General features: G+C 40.9%; 1 protein-coding gene across 1 annotated transcript in view; it reads right to left on the reverse strand.

Moving 5' to 3' along the window:
- Positions 1 to 16,125, reverse strand: part of SPTLC2 (serine palmitoyltransferase long chain base subunit 2) — a 71,009-nt gene that overhangs the window by 6,044 nt on the left and 48,840 nt on the right. The window contains exons 10-11 of the mRNA XM_044436048.1: positions 5,544 to 5,679; positions 4,733 to 4,862 (exon numbers count right to left, since the gene is read on the reverse strand). Of these exons, the coding sequence (XP_044291983.1) occupies positions 4,733 to 4,862; positions 5,544 to 5,679 (266 nt within the window). The remainder of the gene's footprint in view (positions 1 to 4,732; positions 4,863 to 5,543; positions 5,680 to 16,125) is intronic.

The following is a 16,125-nucleotide window of genomic DNA, read 5'->3' on the forward strand; positions in this document are numbered from 1 at the left end:
AACATATTCTGTACTGCCATGCAAGAGCAAGATTTGTTATTGGGATATGAAATTTAGCATCCTCAACGAAACTTCCATTTTCATTTCAAGATGACAAAGTTCCAGCTCCTTAAGAGATGCGAAGACAGCTTTAAAATTATATGGGCCATATCCCCTCAGATCTCTGAAGCTAATAGTCAGAGAAGCATTAGGTCATCTAATGTTTGCTGGTATGAAGTTTCACTGCCTTACATAGCTCCATTCATGTCCCATGATTAACAGACAAGGAATATAACTAAGGAAAGGAAGGGAAATTATCACTTAATTCTTTGTGCGAAATTTGAGTTATTACCTGGGGACAGAATTTTTATTTTACAAAGCATGTATAATTCTTGCTCCCTATTTACACTTTTCACCGGTTCAGTGGACAGAAGTTAAATTTGCTCTAGTGATTCACAAAGCATCTTTTCCAGTCTGGAGTGTCTGCACCTTGTGTTTGGCCAGTGGGACAGACTGGGGATTCTGCAGATTGCAGCCATCCTGCATCCCATCAGTTTTCCTACCTGAGCTGGCAGAGGTGGTCTTGGATGTGATGTTGGAGTCCCCAGGCTATTGGTTCTGGGAAACTTTAACATTCATGCTTACAGCACCTTATTAGTAGCAGCTCAAGATTTCATGGCAGCCATGAAAACCATGGGATTGTCCCAACATGTCATTGGCTCAATGACTGTAGCAGAGCATACTCTAGAGTAGGTTTTCTCAGCTGCATATGAAGATGGTACTCTGGGTGTGGGAGAGTTCAATTTAGCCGCTTTGCCATGGTCAAACATCACCTGCTAAGATTTAGCATTGCCTCTGGAGGCTGTAGTTCCAAGAGTTCTGCCAGCTCCTTTATTATTCTGGGATGAAGTTCATCAGGCCCTGGAGAGATGAACTAATTCAACCTAATTAGATTATCCTTGATCATTTGCATGTCAATCTAGAGATGCCACCTTGTTCCTTCAGTCTGGACCTCCCCTTCATCAGGAAGGTCTTTTTTTTTTTTTTTGACACAACTGAACCAGAATTGGAATTCAGCACTTCTACCTTTTCTTTGTCATATGTTATCATTTTGTCTATCAGCTTTGGCTGGTGGCCCAGCTATGCCCCTACCTGGACAGGGATAGCCTGGCTTTGGTTATCTACACTTTAGTAATCTCTAAATTGGATTGCTACAATGCACTCTACATGAGGCTGCCCTTGAAGATGGTCCAGAACCTGTAGCTGCAGAATACTGCAGTCAGATTAATAACCAGAATCTGCAGCCTGATCATGGAAGAGCAGTTCTGGCCTGCTTGCATTGGCTGTCTATAGGCTTTGGGGCCCAAATCAAGTTTTCACCTATAAAGCCTTAACAGCTTAGGACTGCAATACCTGTCAGAGCACATCTGCCAACAGGGATTTACTTGGACACTATGCTCAATTTCACAGCTTTCCTCCGAGTGCTAACCATGAGGGAAATCTGGAGGGTGACAACAAGGGGCTTTTTCTGTGATGGCTCCCCATCTACAGAATGACTTCTCGACCATGGCTCAGCTGGCACCAGATTTGCCACTTTTTGCCACTAGGTTAAGATGGCCCTCTTTTTTGAGGCCTTGAAAGACTTCCTTGGCCACCCAGGAGCTTGAGGGGTTAGTGTTCTGTTTTGCAGAGTAATTTTTGCTATTGTCTGCTTTATGTATTTAAAACCTTTTAATGTTTTTTCCCCTCAATTTTATGACATTTTATTGTATTTTTATAGTCTGTGCTTACTGACTGTTGTAATCTGCCTAGAACGCTTCAGGAGTGGGGCAGTACAGAAATGAAATAAAGTAATAATAATTTATACTGAGCTACTTCTTTAAAGTGCTTGTTCTTGCCCTCCTCATTCTAAGGACTCCTTTACACATTTCATCAGGCTTACCCAACCTGGTGTACTCCAGCTGTGTGGAGCTACAAATCCCACTGGCCCTGCAATCCAGCAGCTCTTATTTGCTCACAACCTATGTGGCCTTAATAACTGACAGTGTAAAGTGAACAAATGACCCCCACATACCATGAAACCTTTAGGTAGGGACATCATTTTGGAAGAGACCCTACTCATTAAACAAAGGCCCCATGTACTCTGAACTGGAGGGGGGCGCAGGGGAAAAGAGGGACAAGGGTAGGCATTGACAAATACGTTCTAACAAGGAGTACTTTTTAAGTGGAACTTTGGCAAAAAGAAACATATGGAAATAATTTGAGGTTAAATTTCTGTTGAAAGAGTCTATTAACTGTTATTCTTGAACTCAGATTTAGGATTTTATTAATTTAAAACAAAAAGAAGCATGTGACTTGCAAGGACTACAAAGGAAATGGCACTGGTGAACTCTGACTTCAGGAAAGTGTAATATATTTTTCATCACTGAAAAGAAAGCACCAGCCCACAGAGATGCAGATTAGGAGGGACTGTGCTCTGATTGAGGGCCAAAGTATTTTCAGGCAAGGAAGTTCTATTTACATAAAGCAGTTATATATTGTACCCATCATATGGGCTGATTTAATAAGAAAGCATTACAAATCTCAGGTGTTGCATGCATTTCTAACAGGATCTGGGGAAGGGAAGGGAAGGGAAAGGAGGTGAAAAGCAGAAGCAGGGAGATGTTCCCTTTCAAAAGCATCAGATATGTGTGGACAACCTCCACATGGTGTGTTCAGTTTAGACTCTGGAAACCTTCTCCACTGTTCCATTTGTCATTTAGTAAAGGTCTTCAGATACGATGACCAGTGCTCCAACCACACCAGGCATGTGTGGCTTTATTCAGAAAGAATGTTCACAACTCTATGAGGCTCACAATTCTTACCTACAGGGTTGTACAAATATTCTGTTTGCATTCAAGAGGAGAGCTTGCTCCAAATGTGAGATATTTTAAGGCAAACTTGCATATTCCTGGGTTTTATTTCCACATTCCTGAGCAAAATGCATTTGTTAGGAACTGTGCATTTCAGGAAAAAATACACATTTTCATTCTTTAGCTAATGCAGGAAGGTCTTCCTTTGGGTGTGTACTTTAAAAACTGGGCATTTTTCCTGCCTGGGAGATAAAATAGCTCACAATTAGGTACAAAGTAGACCAAGATTCTAAGTGGGCTCTGTTAAGCCATCTTTTCGGGATGTATCTATGTTTAGAGAGTGGATGTACCTAGCAGTACATCCAGTTCCTGCAACCCAAATCCTGAATTAGTCCTGTGGTCATCTGGCAGACCACATAAATTCAGGCTGAACCTTTCTGTGGTCCCAGATGACATGCTAAAGCAGGGGTCCTCAAACTTTTTCACCAGGGGGGCAGTTGAAAGCTGCTGGGTGTGGGCCGGAAAGGTGGTGCTGGCGGTGTGCATGCGCTGAAGCGGTGGTGGGCGCATGCAGCGAGGGGAGGCGAGGTGCGGGCGGGGGCGGGCACACACCGCAAGGCGTGTGCATGAGGCAGCGGGTTGCTTGCTTGGAGATTGTTTTCTTTGAGTGAGCAAACCGCTGCCTCCCCGTGCGCAGGGCGAGGTGGGTGGCGGCAGGCGCGTGTGTGCACAGCAGGTCCAAATGGGCATGGCGGGCCGGAATTTGAAGACCCATGTGCTAAAGTATTTCTTTGCAGCATGTTTTTCTTTTCCATATTGCTGTTCCCCATATTTCTAGTTTGGCACTATATTGACAGTCTAGAAACAAGACAAAATCCTGCACAGTGGTGCTCTGCTAAATATTTCCACTTTTTAAGACATCAGACTAATGTATGATGGAAATCCTGTGCCACCAGTGAAAAAGCTGTGCATTTACTTAACTGGATTTGCCATTTTTCAGGTCCATGGAAGACATCTGAAAATCTGAATAAATTGAATTATTTGTCCTTCATCAAAAATCTACTTCTTCCATTAAAAGTGTCTTCAACTGTCATTTCGTACTGTATAACTAAGTATATACTCAGTTGTATTTGTCTGCACTCTCTTCAGCATTCTGATTCTTTCAACTGTGTATGTACATGTGCACACATATGCATTACCTCTACTCTTGCACAGATACAGCGTTCTTTGTATAAATACAAACAAAGATGATTCAAAGAGCAGTACATTCAAATTAAGAATTTTAACTCAAATAAATAGATGGCAGGTTTTAAAAAACAGATTAGAGCTTCTGGAGAAGTCAAAAGCCAAAGCTATAGAATTCTCAGCAGTTGCTCAGGTCTGTAGGAAGCTTTGACAATATGATAGAAACTTTGCTATTGTTCAACTAATAGTGTGTAAAAACACAGCTCTCCCATCTGCAAACTGAAACATGCCATTGACTGCAAATCACTTCAGCTCTTTCCAAATGCAGCTATTCAACCCCTGTTCATCTACATCAGGGCAAGTCTTCCAATTGCTTCACTTCTTTCAGCCAACTCTTTAAAGAGGCTAACTATTAACTGAAGAGCACTAGTTGCATAACACCATCAGTACAGAATCTCTAGCACCAAGCCAAGCAACTGACTGGCTCAGATTAGGAAATGCTCTTTCGCAATTCCAAGAGAATGAAAAAAGAATGAGGAAAGCAGAATTATGAAAGCACTGTTGTGATCTAAACACAACACAACACTCATGCAATGTGACTCTGCTCAGAAGGTTGTCGCTCATGTCCAGTTGCTATGACTGGATACCTTTCAGGCCCAAGTTGACTTTCTTTTGTTTTTAGGGTAGAAGAAACAGAAACAAACTCAGATACTTACAATATCAAGCATCTCTCTGGTATGAGATGCAGACACACAAAATCTGGCTCTGGATTCAATGATTGGAGTGGCAGGAAAACCCACAACCACAACACCTATATGCCGTTTCAACAGCTCTCGTCCAAATGCACTGCAGAGGAAGTAAGACAAGATTAATGAAGCTGCAACTTAAGGCCTATATTGCTTGGTGCAAGGGGGCCTTTGGTGAAGAATGCCTGGGAGGCCACTGTTCTGTCTGCCTTGCCTTGGAAGGAGAATGCCTGCATACAAAGGCCTCTTTTGTTCAGTCCTGAGGTGGTCTTTCTAGAAAGGTTTCACTGTATTAAGTTCTTGAAAAGTTGAAAGATTGTATTTGGCAGAGGCTGGTCTTTTAGCAGGCTACTTTTTAAATGAATTTGTAACTTAAACGTAAAAGTCTTTTTGATAGAACACAGCAACCCCAGCTTGGAAGCTCAATTTCCAAGAATTCCACTGCCCAACCCCCCAATGCAGACTGCTATCTGAATGGAAGGCCTGCACTGTTAAAAATATTCAGGATCCCGTGTCCTGCAATTCCACAAAGTTGCAAACAAACAAAGTAGAATGTGATCCTGAATAAAGATTCAGCTTCCTGTGAAGTAGAGTCTAATCTTCAATATGAGAAGTTGAGTACTTTCATGCCCTTGCCCTTATTCCACATGCACAAAAAGTCTCCTTGTCTCTCATCTCTATGACTGGCAATTTTGCAGGGTCTAAACTGGCAAGGGAACAGATTCCAATTGTTACTGTTTTTGCTGTTGCTAAATAGTTACAGTCTTCCCATACAACTTACCCAATTTTTGCTGGCATATACAGCATCAAAGGTACAACAGGGGAATCTTCATTTCCATAGATGATAAAGCCCATTTGCTTAAGTCGCCTTCGGAAATACCTTACATTCTCAGCCAACTGCTGTACACGCAGCTTTCCTGAAAGAGAAAATTAAACAACTGTTTAATTTTTATTAAGTCTTTATCAAATTATTCAAAACATTATGATACCAACTTAGGTAGGAATAGCTTAAAAAATGGACACTTAATAGCTAATAGCTTGAGTAAAGAGCAAAGCTGAATTACAAGAAGTCAGCATCTCCTTCAAAGTGGCCAAGACTACACTGAATTGAGGATCTAATGATGCATGTTCAAATTCTTTTTCTCATAATAACTAGGCTAGCATTAAAATTTGGCTGTGAATCATAGGCAAATAGTAAAGATATTCTACATTGTTAATAGCCAGTCCTCAAATATGCATGAAAGGAAAGAGCTAATTCAAGATGCAAAAGAAATTTCCTGTTTGGGGGTATCAACTTTTCCTTAGATATAAACACACTGACAGGATAAGATTAAAATGGTAGACAAGGCGGAAAAAAGCTTCAGGTAAAGTTAAACGCTTAGGCTTCTGAGCAAATCGGAAGTTTTCTTTCTAGGTTGGAATGAGCCAGGAGTGATTTAAGATGATACCAGAACTGTAGAATAATAAATTCACAAGGGTGCTAATTATAACTAGTATGTTCACAATTGCTCAAGATTTATCACGAGCTGGATTCCACAGTTGATAGGGTTCCATTACGGGAAGCATCCAGAGCCCTGTCTAATCCATCATTGTTGCATGAGTTCCAGTTGATGCGGCCTGATGATGCGGACAAGGTGCTTGGACTGATACACCCTACCACCTGCTTGCTTGACCCTTGCCCTTCTTGGCTACTTACCAAAGCCAAACACGGAATTGGTTCCTGGGTCCAGAAGGTTATTAATGCTTCTGTGAGGGAGGGTCGGGTCCCTGCTCCTCTGAAGGAGGCTTTGATCAGACCCATCCTGAAGGAGGTGTCCTTGGACCCCAGAGGTGTCTGCCAATTATAGACCAACGGCCAACATCCCGTTTCTGGGCAAGGTGTTGGAGTGGGTGGTGGCGGGACAACTCCAGGCACTCTTGGATGATACTGATTATCTGGACCCATTTCAGTCCGGATTCAGACCTGCTTATGGTACTGAATCTGCCTTGGTTGCCCTGCATGATGACTTGTGCAGGGAGAGGGACAAGGGGAATGTGTCCCTGTTGGTTCTCCTGTACCTCTCAACGGCTTTTGATACCATCGACCATGGTATCCTGGATAGGCTGGCCTCTTTGGGAGCAGGAGGCACCCAAAGCTCATTCCAGAAGGTGATGCTGGGGGACTATGGCTCTGTGCAATGGCAACTTTGCCATAGAATACAATAGGATTCCATTTTGTCCCCTTTGCTATTTAATATCTACATGAAACCACTGGGAGAGGTCATCTGGAGGTTTGGGCTGAGGAGTCACCAGTATGCTGATGACACCCAGCTCTACCTCTCTTTGATAACTAATCCAAGTGAAGCAGTGGCTGTCCTGAACAGGTGACTGGCCGAGGTAATGGGCTGGATGAGGGCCAATAAACTGAAACTCAATCCAGATTAGATGGAGGTCCTTTTGGTAGGTGGTTCAGGTTTTCAGGTAAGTGATTTTTGCCCTGTCCTGGATGGGGTTGCACTCCCTCTAAAGGACAGGGTCCACAGCTGGGAATGCTCCTTGACCTGGAGCTGTCCCTGGAGGCCCAGGTGGCAGCAATGGCGAGGAGCGCTTTCCTTCAGCTGATCCATCAGCTGAGTCCTTGCCTGGATGAGCACTGCCTAGCAGTGGTGACACATGCTCTGTTAACTTCCTGGCTGGATTACTGTTAACGTGCTCTACATGGGGCTGTCCTTAAAGATGGTCCAGATACTTCAGTTGGTTTAAAACAGAGCTGCCAGATCGCTGTCTGGGGCCGGTCAGTATTCTCATATAATACTAGTCCTCTATCAACTTCACTGGCTTCCAATTGAAGCCCAGGCCCAATTTAAGGTGCTGGTATTGACCTATAAAGCCCTAAATGGCTTGGGACCAGGATACCTAAAGGAACATCTTTTTCCCTATATGCCCACCCGCCCCTTAAGATCTGCAGCAGAGGCCCTGCTCCAGGAACCCTCCTTGAAGGAGGTTAGGCAAGAACATACTTGGAGGAGGGCCTTCTCTGCAGTGGCGCCCTGGCTATGGAATACACTCCCCAGAGAGGTCCACCTGGCACCAACATTATATGCTTTTCGGCACCAGGTCAAGACCTTTTTATTTTTCTGTACTTTTAATGTTTAATTTTAACTATGATTTTATGCTCAGTTCACAGATTATTTGTATTATTTGGGTACATATGTATGTATTGGATTTGAATTTTAAGTTGTTCAGAGGCCTGCTGGGTATTGGACAGGGTAAAAATACCCAAATAAATATATATTTTTACAATTGCACAGCTTATATACGATTCAACAAAGTAACCATGTGGTGAACAATAAAAGATGATCATACTATTAACAAGTATAAGCTTTAAGCAGTACTCTGCTCAAATACTCATGATGGCAACCCATAGGAGCATTTGTTTTTAAGTGGGTTGTGAGGCATGAGCCACTGCATTCATCAAAGCAAAACACATACCAAATTCTATCTCACAAACAAGCAAGGGAGGAGGCCTGCAAAAACACTGTTAGTCCTTTGATGAGAAACTAGTTTCACTGCAGGCTACTTAAGTTTGAAACCAAAGTAATCACCTGCAGAAGACAATAGTAGAGGGAAGAAAATTCTTAGAAACAGGCATCTCAACCAAACATCTGTTTTATAATTATAGGACACCTTGACTTCCTGTTTGTAGGGCTTGCAATTATATTGCATGCATTGCATTATATTCTGTGTATATTTCTATCATCAACTGTGTATGACAATATTAAAGGTCTACTTAACAAATCAGCAAGTTCGTTTACTACACTACTTAACAAATCAATAGGTGTTTTCAGGGTGACTACAGCAATTGCTCTGAAGTTACAAGCAACTGTTTCTTTATATAACAATGTACTCATGAATGAGTTGACCTTGCTGATAAAATCAATCTTTAATCATACAGCATAAAGTTCACAATACTTCAGAACTTGAGATGCTACGTAACATATGAAAAAAAGGCTAGGAGAAAAAACTTCTGCCTTGAGTCACAGCATGGATTTCAGAGATTCTGCAGAAGCAGGTAGCAGTTGAATGTAAAGGAATGCTGGCTTGATAAGCTGAATGTATAGAAATGGCAAATAGGAAGGCGTTTGTGTACTTGAAACAAGATTTGCAAGTCCTGGATGAGGCATTTAAAATACAGTGGTACCTTGGCTCATGAACTTAATCCGTTCCAGGACTCTGGTTGTGATCCAAATTGGTCATGAGCCAAGTTAAATGGTCCCATAAGGTTCGATGTAAATAAGGTTAATCTGTTCTGTAACTATTTTTTTTTAAATCAGAAAAATGTGAAGCAAAGTGACAAAGAACAACAAAGATCACTGCCATTTCCTCCTGCTGAGCACGAGTGCGGCCATCTCCCCCCCACCTCACCCAGCACAACCGTGATCGCGCCCATCATCCTGGTGCGCTGGGGGGGGGGGAGAGACGGGCGCAATCGTGGGTGCGCTGTGGGGTGGGGAGATGGGGCGCAAATGTGGATGCGCTCGAGAAGGAGACGGACGTGATCGTGCTGGGGGAGGAGATGGCCAAGATCGCAGTTGCTCTCATGCAAGAAAGACAGGCGCAATCATGGGTGTGCTCATGCAGGAAAGATCTCGGCCATCTCCCCCCCGCCCCCAGCATGATTGTGGCCATCTCCCCACTTTGGGAGGTGGGGAGATGGCCACGATCGCGGTCACCACCCAATGCGGAGTTTGCAACCTGAGTCAAAATCTTTATGAAATTTTTGTTCGCAACCTGATTTGGTCATGAACTGAGGCACCACTGTTTGTGAGCCAAGGTACCACTGTATTGTTTATTGCCACAATGAAAGATTTTGTGACACTTTTAAGCACTTAAGTGGCAGTTTTCCTGTCAAAAGTCCCAAAGCCAAGCATTGTCCCCATGATAGGACTATCAAATATCAATCAAAGCTGGTTCTTACCAGTTTTACCATTTTTTTTCCTCAGATCAGTTTGGATATGCATCACAAACATTTAATTGTATTGTATTTTTTCCTCTCAGTGGTTATGGTAGATTGGAAATACCATAATGGTTCAGCAAGATTGCAAGAATTTTTCAACTCATTAGCTTAAGCCAGTTTTGCAATATAATAAACCAAGCATTTCACTGTTTCAGTTATAAAACTACATTGCTACTGTTAATAATTTACATTGGTACACCATTTTTATTGATGAAAAGCAGTGTGCTAATTACAAAATAGCAAAACTATCTTCCTCACCATCACCAGCTCTATAGTCTAGACCAGAGGTCTTCAAACTTAAGATTCCCGAGAAACTCTTCTCAATGTGAAAAATTAATATGAAACCAACTAATAAATCCATTTCCTGTAATACATTTTCTCTGAACAAATAACTGTAACATTTCTTGTAATGTAAACAGAAGCTGTTTATAAATGCACGAAAGAACCCATTTACTACTTAGTAACTAAATAATACTAAGGTTTATTCAATACATATTAAATGTTGGTATAACATCACTAACAAAATTATACTTCATTTCAATAACTTGGACGTGCCTTTTTTGCTACAGAAAGCCAAAATTTGGTGTTATTGATGACAATTGTAGGTACATTTCTGGTTCTGCAGCCACTTTATTCCTGTATGATCATTATTCCTTGCAATATGAATCTATTTGAATGAAACCACTTTTGCTTTAAAACAAGTAAATATGCTTTTAAAGGTGTGTATGTAAAGGCCCCGAATTAAAATGAAGACCTTATCTTGTCAGAGATGTCTCTTTTAAATGAAGCAAAGGAATGAAGATCTTACAAATTCACATAAAAGTAATCCCTGGATTATTTTTATGGAACCCGGGGGTTCCAGGAACACAGTTTGAATAATAATATCTCTAGGTCTAGATTTCAAATATCCTTTAAGCTACATTTGGTTAGAACTGTCTCAAGTCTCCTGACACTTGTGCTCAAGCTACTTCTCACAAGAGTGTCAACTCCAGCGCCTTCCCAGAAATAAAAGGGAAGGAGCAATATGCATTCTAAAGTCAACATTTAGACCTCATCTTCCAGGGTCTTTCTCTGGAAACCCCCTCTGACAGAAGAAGAGTGCAACCAGAAGAAGGACCCTTTCATTTGTGGCATCCCACCTATGGAATCAGCTCCCCAAGGGGGAGTGCCTGGAGCCTACCCTTTTCTCTTTCCAGAGCCAGATGAAAATCCGTTTTATTCTCCAGATATTTTAATGGTTAAGACTTTAGTTTTAATATTGTATTTTATATCATTACGGTGCCCGTGTTTTTAACTTGAATATGGCAGCAGTGGCCTTGTTGGATTGTTTTATTGTGCTGGTGGTTTTAATAGTGACACTGGTCTTGTTTGTTATTGGGTGCTCAGTGATTTAATTGGTTTTACTGTTTTGGTGTATTATGTCTTATGTATTTCATTGTGTTAACCCCCGGACGAGCCTTCAGGCTATTGGGCAGGATACAAATGTATTTAATAAATAACATTTAGAAATTTGTGTTAATTTTATATACAACAGGTACTTTCTCATACAAGTATCCCTCACTATGAGCTCTCACACACAAAACACTGTCTAAACAAACCATACAGATGGCAGTAATTCATATGGTCCTAGGATCAGGGGAAAATGCCAGCATTTAAAAGTTATTTTATTTCAGAACTATATACTGCAGGGGTCTCAAACTCGTGGCCCACGGGCCAATTGCAGGGCCGGGCAAGCACGGGGGAAGGGCCCTGCAGCCTTCAAAGTGCCGGCGGTGCCCGGGCCGGCCGTGGGATGAGCGGCCCACCACCACCGCTTGATGCGGCCCAGCCTCACCCAGATTCTACTTCCAGCGGCCCCCAGGTAAGTTGAGTTTGAGACCCCTGATATACTGTATAATGGTACACCCACAATACTGTACACAGCATAAATCATTCATTGTCAGAACCAAAGACACTTCTAATTAGGAGAACAATGAAAGGGAAACATCTTAAGAAATTTACTTTCATATCTTCAATTTCTTTCTACCAGGGAATAACAATATTATACAAAATACAGAAATAGACACTGCAAAACAACATCTGGTTGCAAATAGTCACTAGGATCATTACAAGGGCCATGAAAAATAAAAGTGAGTCTTTCATTTATAGTGCAGCCTCAAAGAAAAATATTGAGACTAACCTAACGTTTGCATTTTGGAAGATTTCTATTCTTGGCAATATTACGAAGATCTGCATTAATGTAAAGCTAAATCTGTTAAACATGTAAAAATTTAAGTAGTGAACAGTGAGATTCCACTTTAAGGAACATTTGCTTTAAGTATTCCAAGTATTATGCCATAAGTATTAAACACCACCAGCACCATTCCCTTTACAAGGACCAGAATAGGCAAGGAAGTATTTCCTTTATTAAATGGAATACAAATCAATCCAGCAGCTTGAATTTGCCAGAAAAGCTGACAATTCAACTAAGTGAAAGATGATTTTCAATAATTCTGCACCCTGTAGCCTTCTGGGCCTCTACCTACAATGTTCTGTAAGGTACTTGAACTCTCTGGAATTGATTATCAGGGTCAACAGAACGCAAAAGAAATCAGCAAAATGTACCTTTCCCCAATCTTTCTGTGATCCACATACTGAACTGTTCTTACAGGATCCAATTTAATACGTTTGTTTGCATAGTAGCAATTTCAAGAGGATTATTATTTTACTGTATTTAAGGCCCAATAATAGGAATAGCAAGCAATGTTAACACAGAAAAACATACACTGGTGCAGGAAGAATAAAACGAAGCAAAACAAAGTTCTGCTTTGAATCAACAAGCCAGATTACAAAAGGTTTGTTTTCTTAGTACCTATAATGACAGTTATACAACTTTACTAAATCCACTTAAGTTTCACTATCAAACCATTATCTAAGTTGAACAATGGAAAAAAGAGTTCTGTTTTTTCATCTCTTTCCAGCTTTTTGTTTTTTTCCTTTTCTTTTTAAAGTTATGCAATCCACTGGAGCTCACCAAAAATACTGGCTGTTAACAAAGAACATTAAGATGCAGGAGAAGCAAGATAGTTAATGTCATGGTGTGAACCTGAAATCCAGCATTTAGTTTTTATTATGTGTGGTGTCTGTCAAGGCCAGGAAGGCTCATAAAGCACTAATTTCCTGCAAATTCACCTTAACACAACTTCTAAATTTATCATTTTTAAAGTGAGAGTGTGCAGTCTTCAGTTTTACAAGCTGCCTGCATTTTTTCCCTGAATGGATCTGGACTACAATTTAATTGGAAATTCATAGTGGAATCTGGATGTAGAACTAACATGTATTCATGTAAAGATTAATATTACAAGAGAAAGCACTTCTTGCATATTACCAAAAGACCAAAAATAGTTGCAGTTATTAAAAACACTTTCCTATTTCCACTGTAATTACTGCCACATTAAAAAAATCAAAACAAATCTAAGAATGCTTAGGCTGGATGGCAGATATATGTATTTGGTTAGATGTATATATTTCCTGATTCAAGAAAGACTATGGGGGAAAACATTCAGAAACTTCTCTTTGGAGGATGGCAGTCTCAGCCGGTAGCATGAAGCTGCTGTGTCACATGACATTACTCCCTTCACTTTCCAGAAGAAATTAGGAAAGTTTAGATTTGTGGGCCCAAAACTCGTCTCCAAGTGGAGCTTCAGGCCCACAAGTATGTATTAATTGGCACCAACTTAATTGCCCCACTCCTGCCCCTGATGTACACTTTTCAATTGCCACCACACAGCTAAGTCTATTAGTAATGTTGGACCTTGGCATTTATTTATTTAAAACATTTGTATGCTGCCCAATCATGCCACAGCACCTCTGGGCAGCTCACAATTACAAGATAAAAATACAATAAAACAGAATAAAAACCAGTAACATATTCAAAATAACAATAAAATATAAGCAGAAACACATAACAAAGGTCTTGTGACATAAATTATTAATTTTTTTTTTTTTTTTTAAGGAAGGTCTTCACCTGGCGCCAAAAAGAAAGTAAGGAAGGTGCCAGGCAAATCTCCTTGGGGAGAACATTCCAAATATGGGAAGCAGCTGCAGGAAAGGCCCTTCTCCTAATGGCCATCCCTCTTACCTCCTTAAGGGATGGCTCACACAGGAGGGCCCTCTGTGTAGATCTCAAAGGCCACTGAGGCACATTTATACACATTTATGCACACACATTTACCTCAAAATGCTAAGTGCTGGTGTGAAGCCTGACTGGAAGTCTAAAGCTAGGAGATCTGTATTCTTCACAGCCAGTACTGCTCTCCATCATTTCACAGATAAAAATAGAAACATCCCTTCCCCATTGGCTAGCATGTGATTACATCTCAAAAGAAAATGGTTATTTGTCAAAGGTGAGTACAGCAGGACATCTGTATCCGCTGCCTCAGTTACTGCAGTTTCACCAAGAGGTTGACTGTCGGCCCTCCACATTTGTGGGGATTAGGAGTACAGGACGCCACAAAAATGAAAAAACTATAAATATCTCTACAGAAAACCTGCAGATATCTCTAGGGAACTATGCACTCTTGTTTGGGGACACCATACTCTTTGTCTCAGTTACTAGCTAGCCTCAGTCAAGTGGTTTGTGTCTCAATGAGCAAGAAGTCTAGAGATATTTACAATTTTTCCCTAGAGATATTTGTGGTTTGTCCACTTTGTGGAGGTCTTGCATCCTTAAGCACTACAAATGTAGTGTCCACTACTTTCCATGGTTTCAGGCATCCACTGGGGGGCTTCGAACCTATTTCTATGGTAGGAGGGTCCTACTGTATTGCATTACAATACTGTAGTATTCTACCAGCATGCTTCAAGATAAATGTAAATGAAACTAGTGACTTGCCAAAAAGAAAAGGTTATTTAGGTAACCTCCGATAAGCCGTTTTTATAATTTGGGGAGAAATTAACACTTTTCAACAGGATACAATTTTGTCACAGTCACATGTACGATAACATTCAGTAGACCCATCAAAATTAATAAGATTTATATTACTTGTGACTTAATCCTTTCAATGGGTCTACCTTACATAGGACTAACATTGGATACTATCCATAGTAGTGCTACAGAAATGTAAAAATACATATTTGTAAAGTTGAACATTTTATTACTGTCTGTTCTAAGGAAGAAACTGAACATACAGGTCCATGAACATTTGGTCCATTAGGAAACCAAATATAAAATTCTAAATTCAAGATGCATAATGTTAAATCTCAAATAAATCAGTCTAATAAATGTGGTACAACAAATCAGTTCACTGATTTTTAATGCCCTCATTATTCAAATACTATTAAGCAAGTGCTTTAAAAGTTTTCTTCTCCTGAGCATGGAGCTCCCCATGTATGAGTCATTTAACAATGGTACTCAAGGAAATTGGCCAGAAACATGGCCATGAATGCACTGCCTTATTGTGGCGAAGGGGCTTGTGTAGCGCAATGAAGCCATGCTGTGCAGGGACACCCAAGATGGACAGGTCATAACAGAGAACTCTGACAAAAGGTGGTTCACTGGAGAAGGAAATGGCAACCAACTCCAGTATCCTTGCCATGAAAACCTCATGGATAGTATCAAAAGGCTAAAAGATAGGATGCCAGAAGATGAGGTCTGAAGGTGTCCAGTGTGCTACTGGGGAAGAGCAGAGGGCTAGTACAAGTAGTGCCAGAAAGAATGAAGCAACTGGGTCAAAGTCAAAAGGACACTCAGTTGTGGATGTATCTGGTGGTGAAAGGAAAATCCAATGCTATAAAGAACAATACTGCATAGGAATCTGGAATATAAGATCTATGAATGAAGGTAAGCTGCACGTGGTCAAACATGAGATGACAAGACTGAACAGTGACATCTTAGGAATCAATGAACTAAAATGGACAGAAATGGGTGAATTTAATTCAGATGACCATCCTATATACTACCGCGGGCAAGAATCCCTCAGAAGAAATGGAATAGCCTTCATAGTCAACGAAAGAGTAGGAAAAGCAGTACTGGGATACAATCTCCAAAATGACAGAATGATCTCAGTTCAAATCCAAGGCAAACCATTCAACATCACAGTAGTCCAAGTCTATGCTTCCTATGCTGAAGAGGCTGAGGTTAACCAGTTCTATGAAGGCATACAACACTTTCTAGAAATAGCACCAAAAAATGATGTCCTTATCATCATGGGGGATTGGAATGCTAAAGTAGGAAGTCAAAAGATAACCGGAACAGCAGACAAGTTTGGCCTTGGAGTACAAAATGAAGCAGGACAAAGGCTACTTGACAAAGAATTTTGTCAAGAGAATACGATGGTCATAGCATACACTCTTTTCCAACAACCCAAGAGACGACTCTACACATGGA

This window comes from Varanus komodoensis, unplaced genomic scaffold (genome assembly GCF_004798865.1).
Source record: "Varanus komodoensis strain SLA01 unplaced genomic scaffold, ASM479886v1 scaffold3, whole genome shotgun sequence".
NCBI lineage: Eukaryota > Metazoa > Chordata > Lepidosauria > Squamata > Varanidae > Varanus > Varanus komodoensis.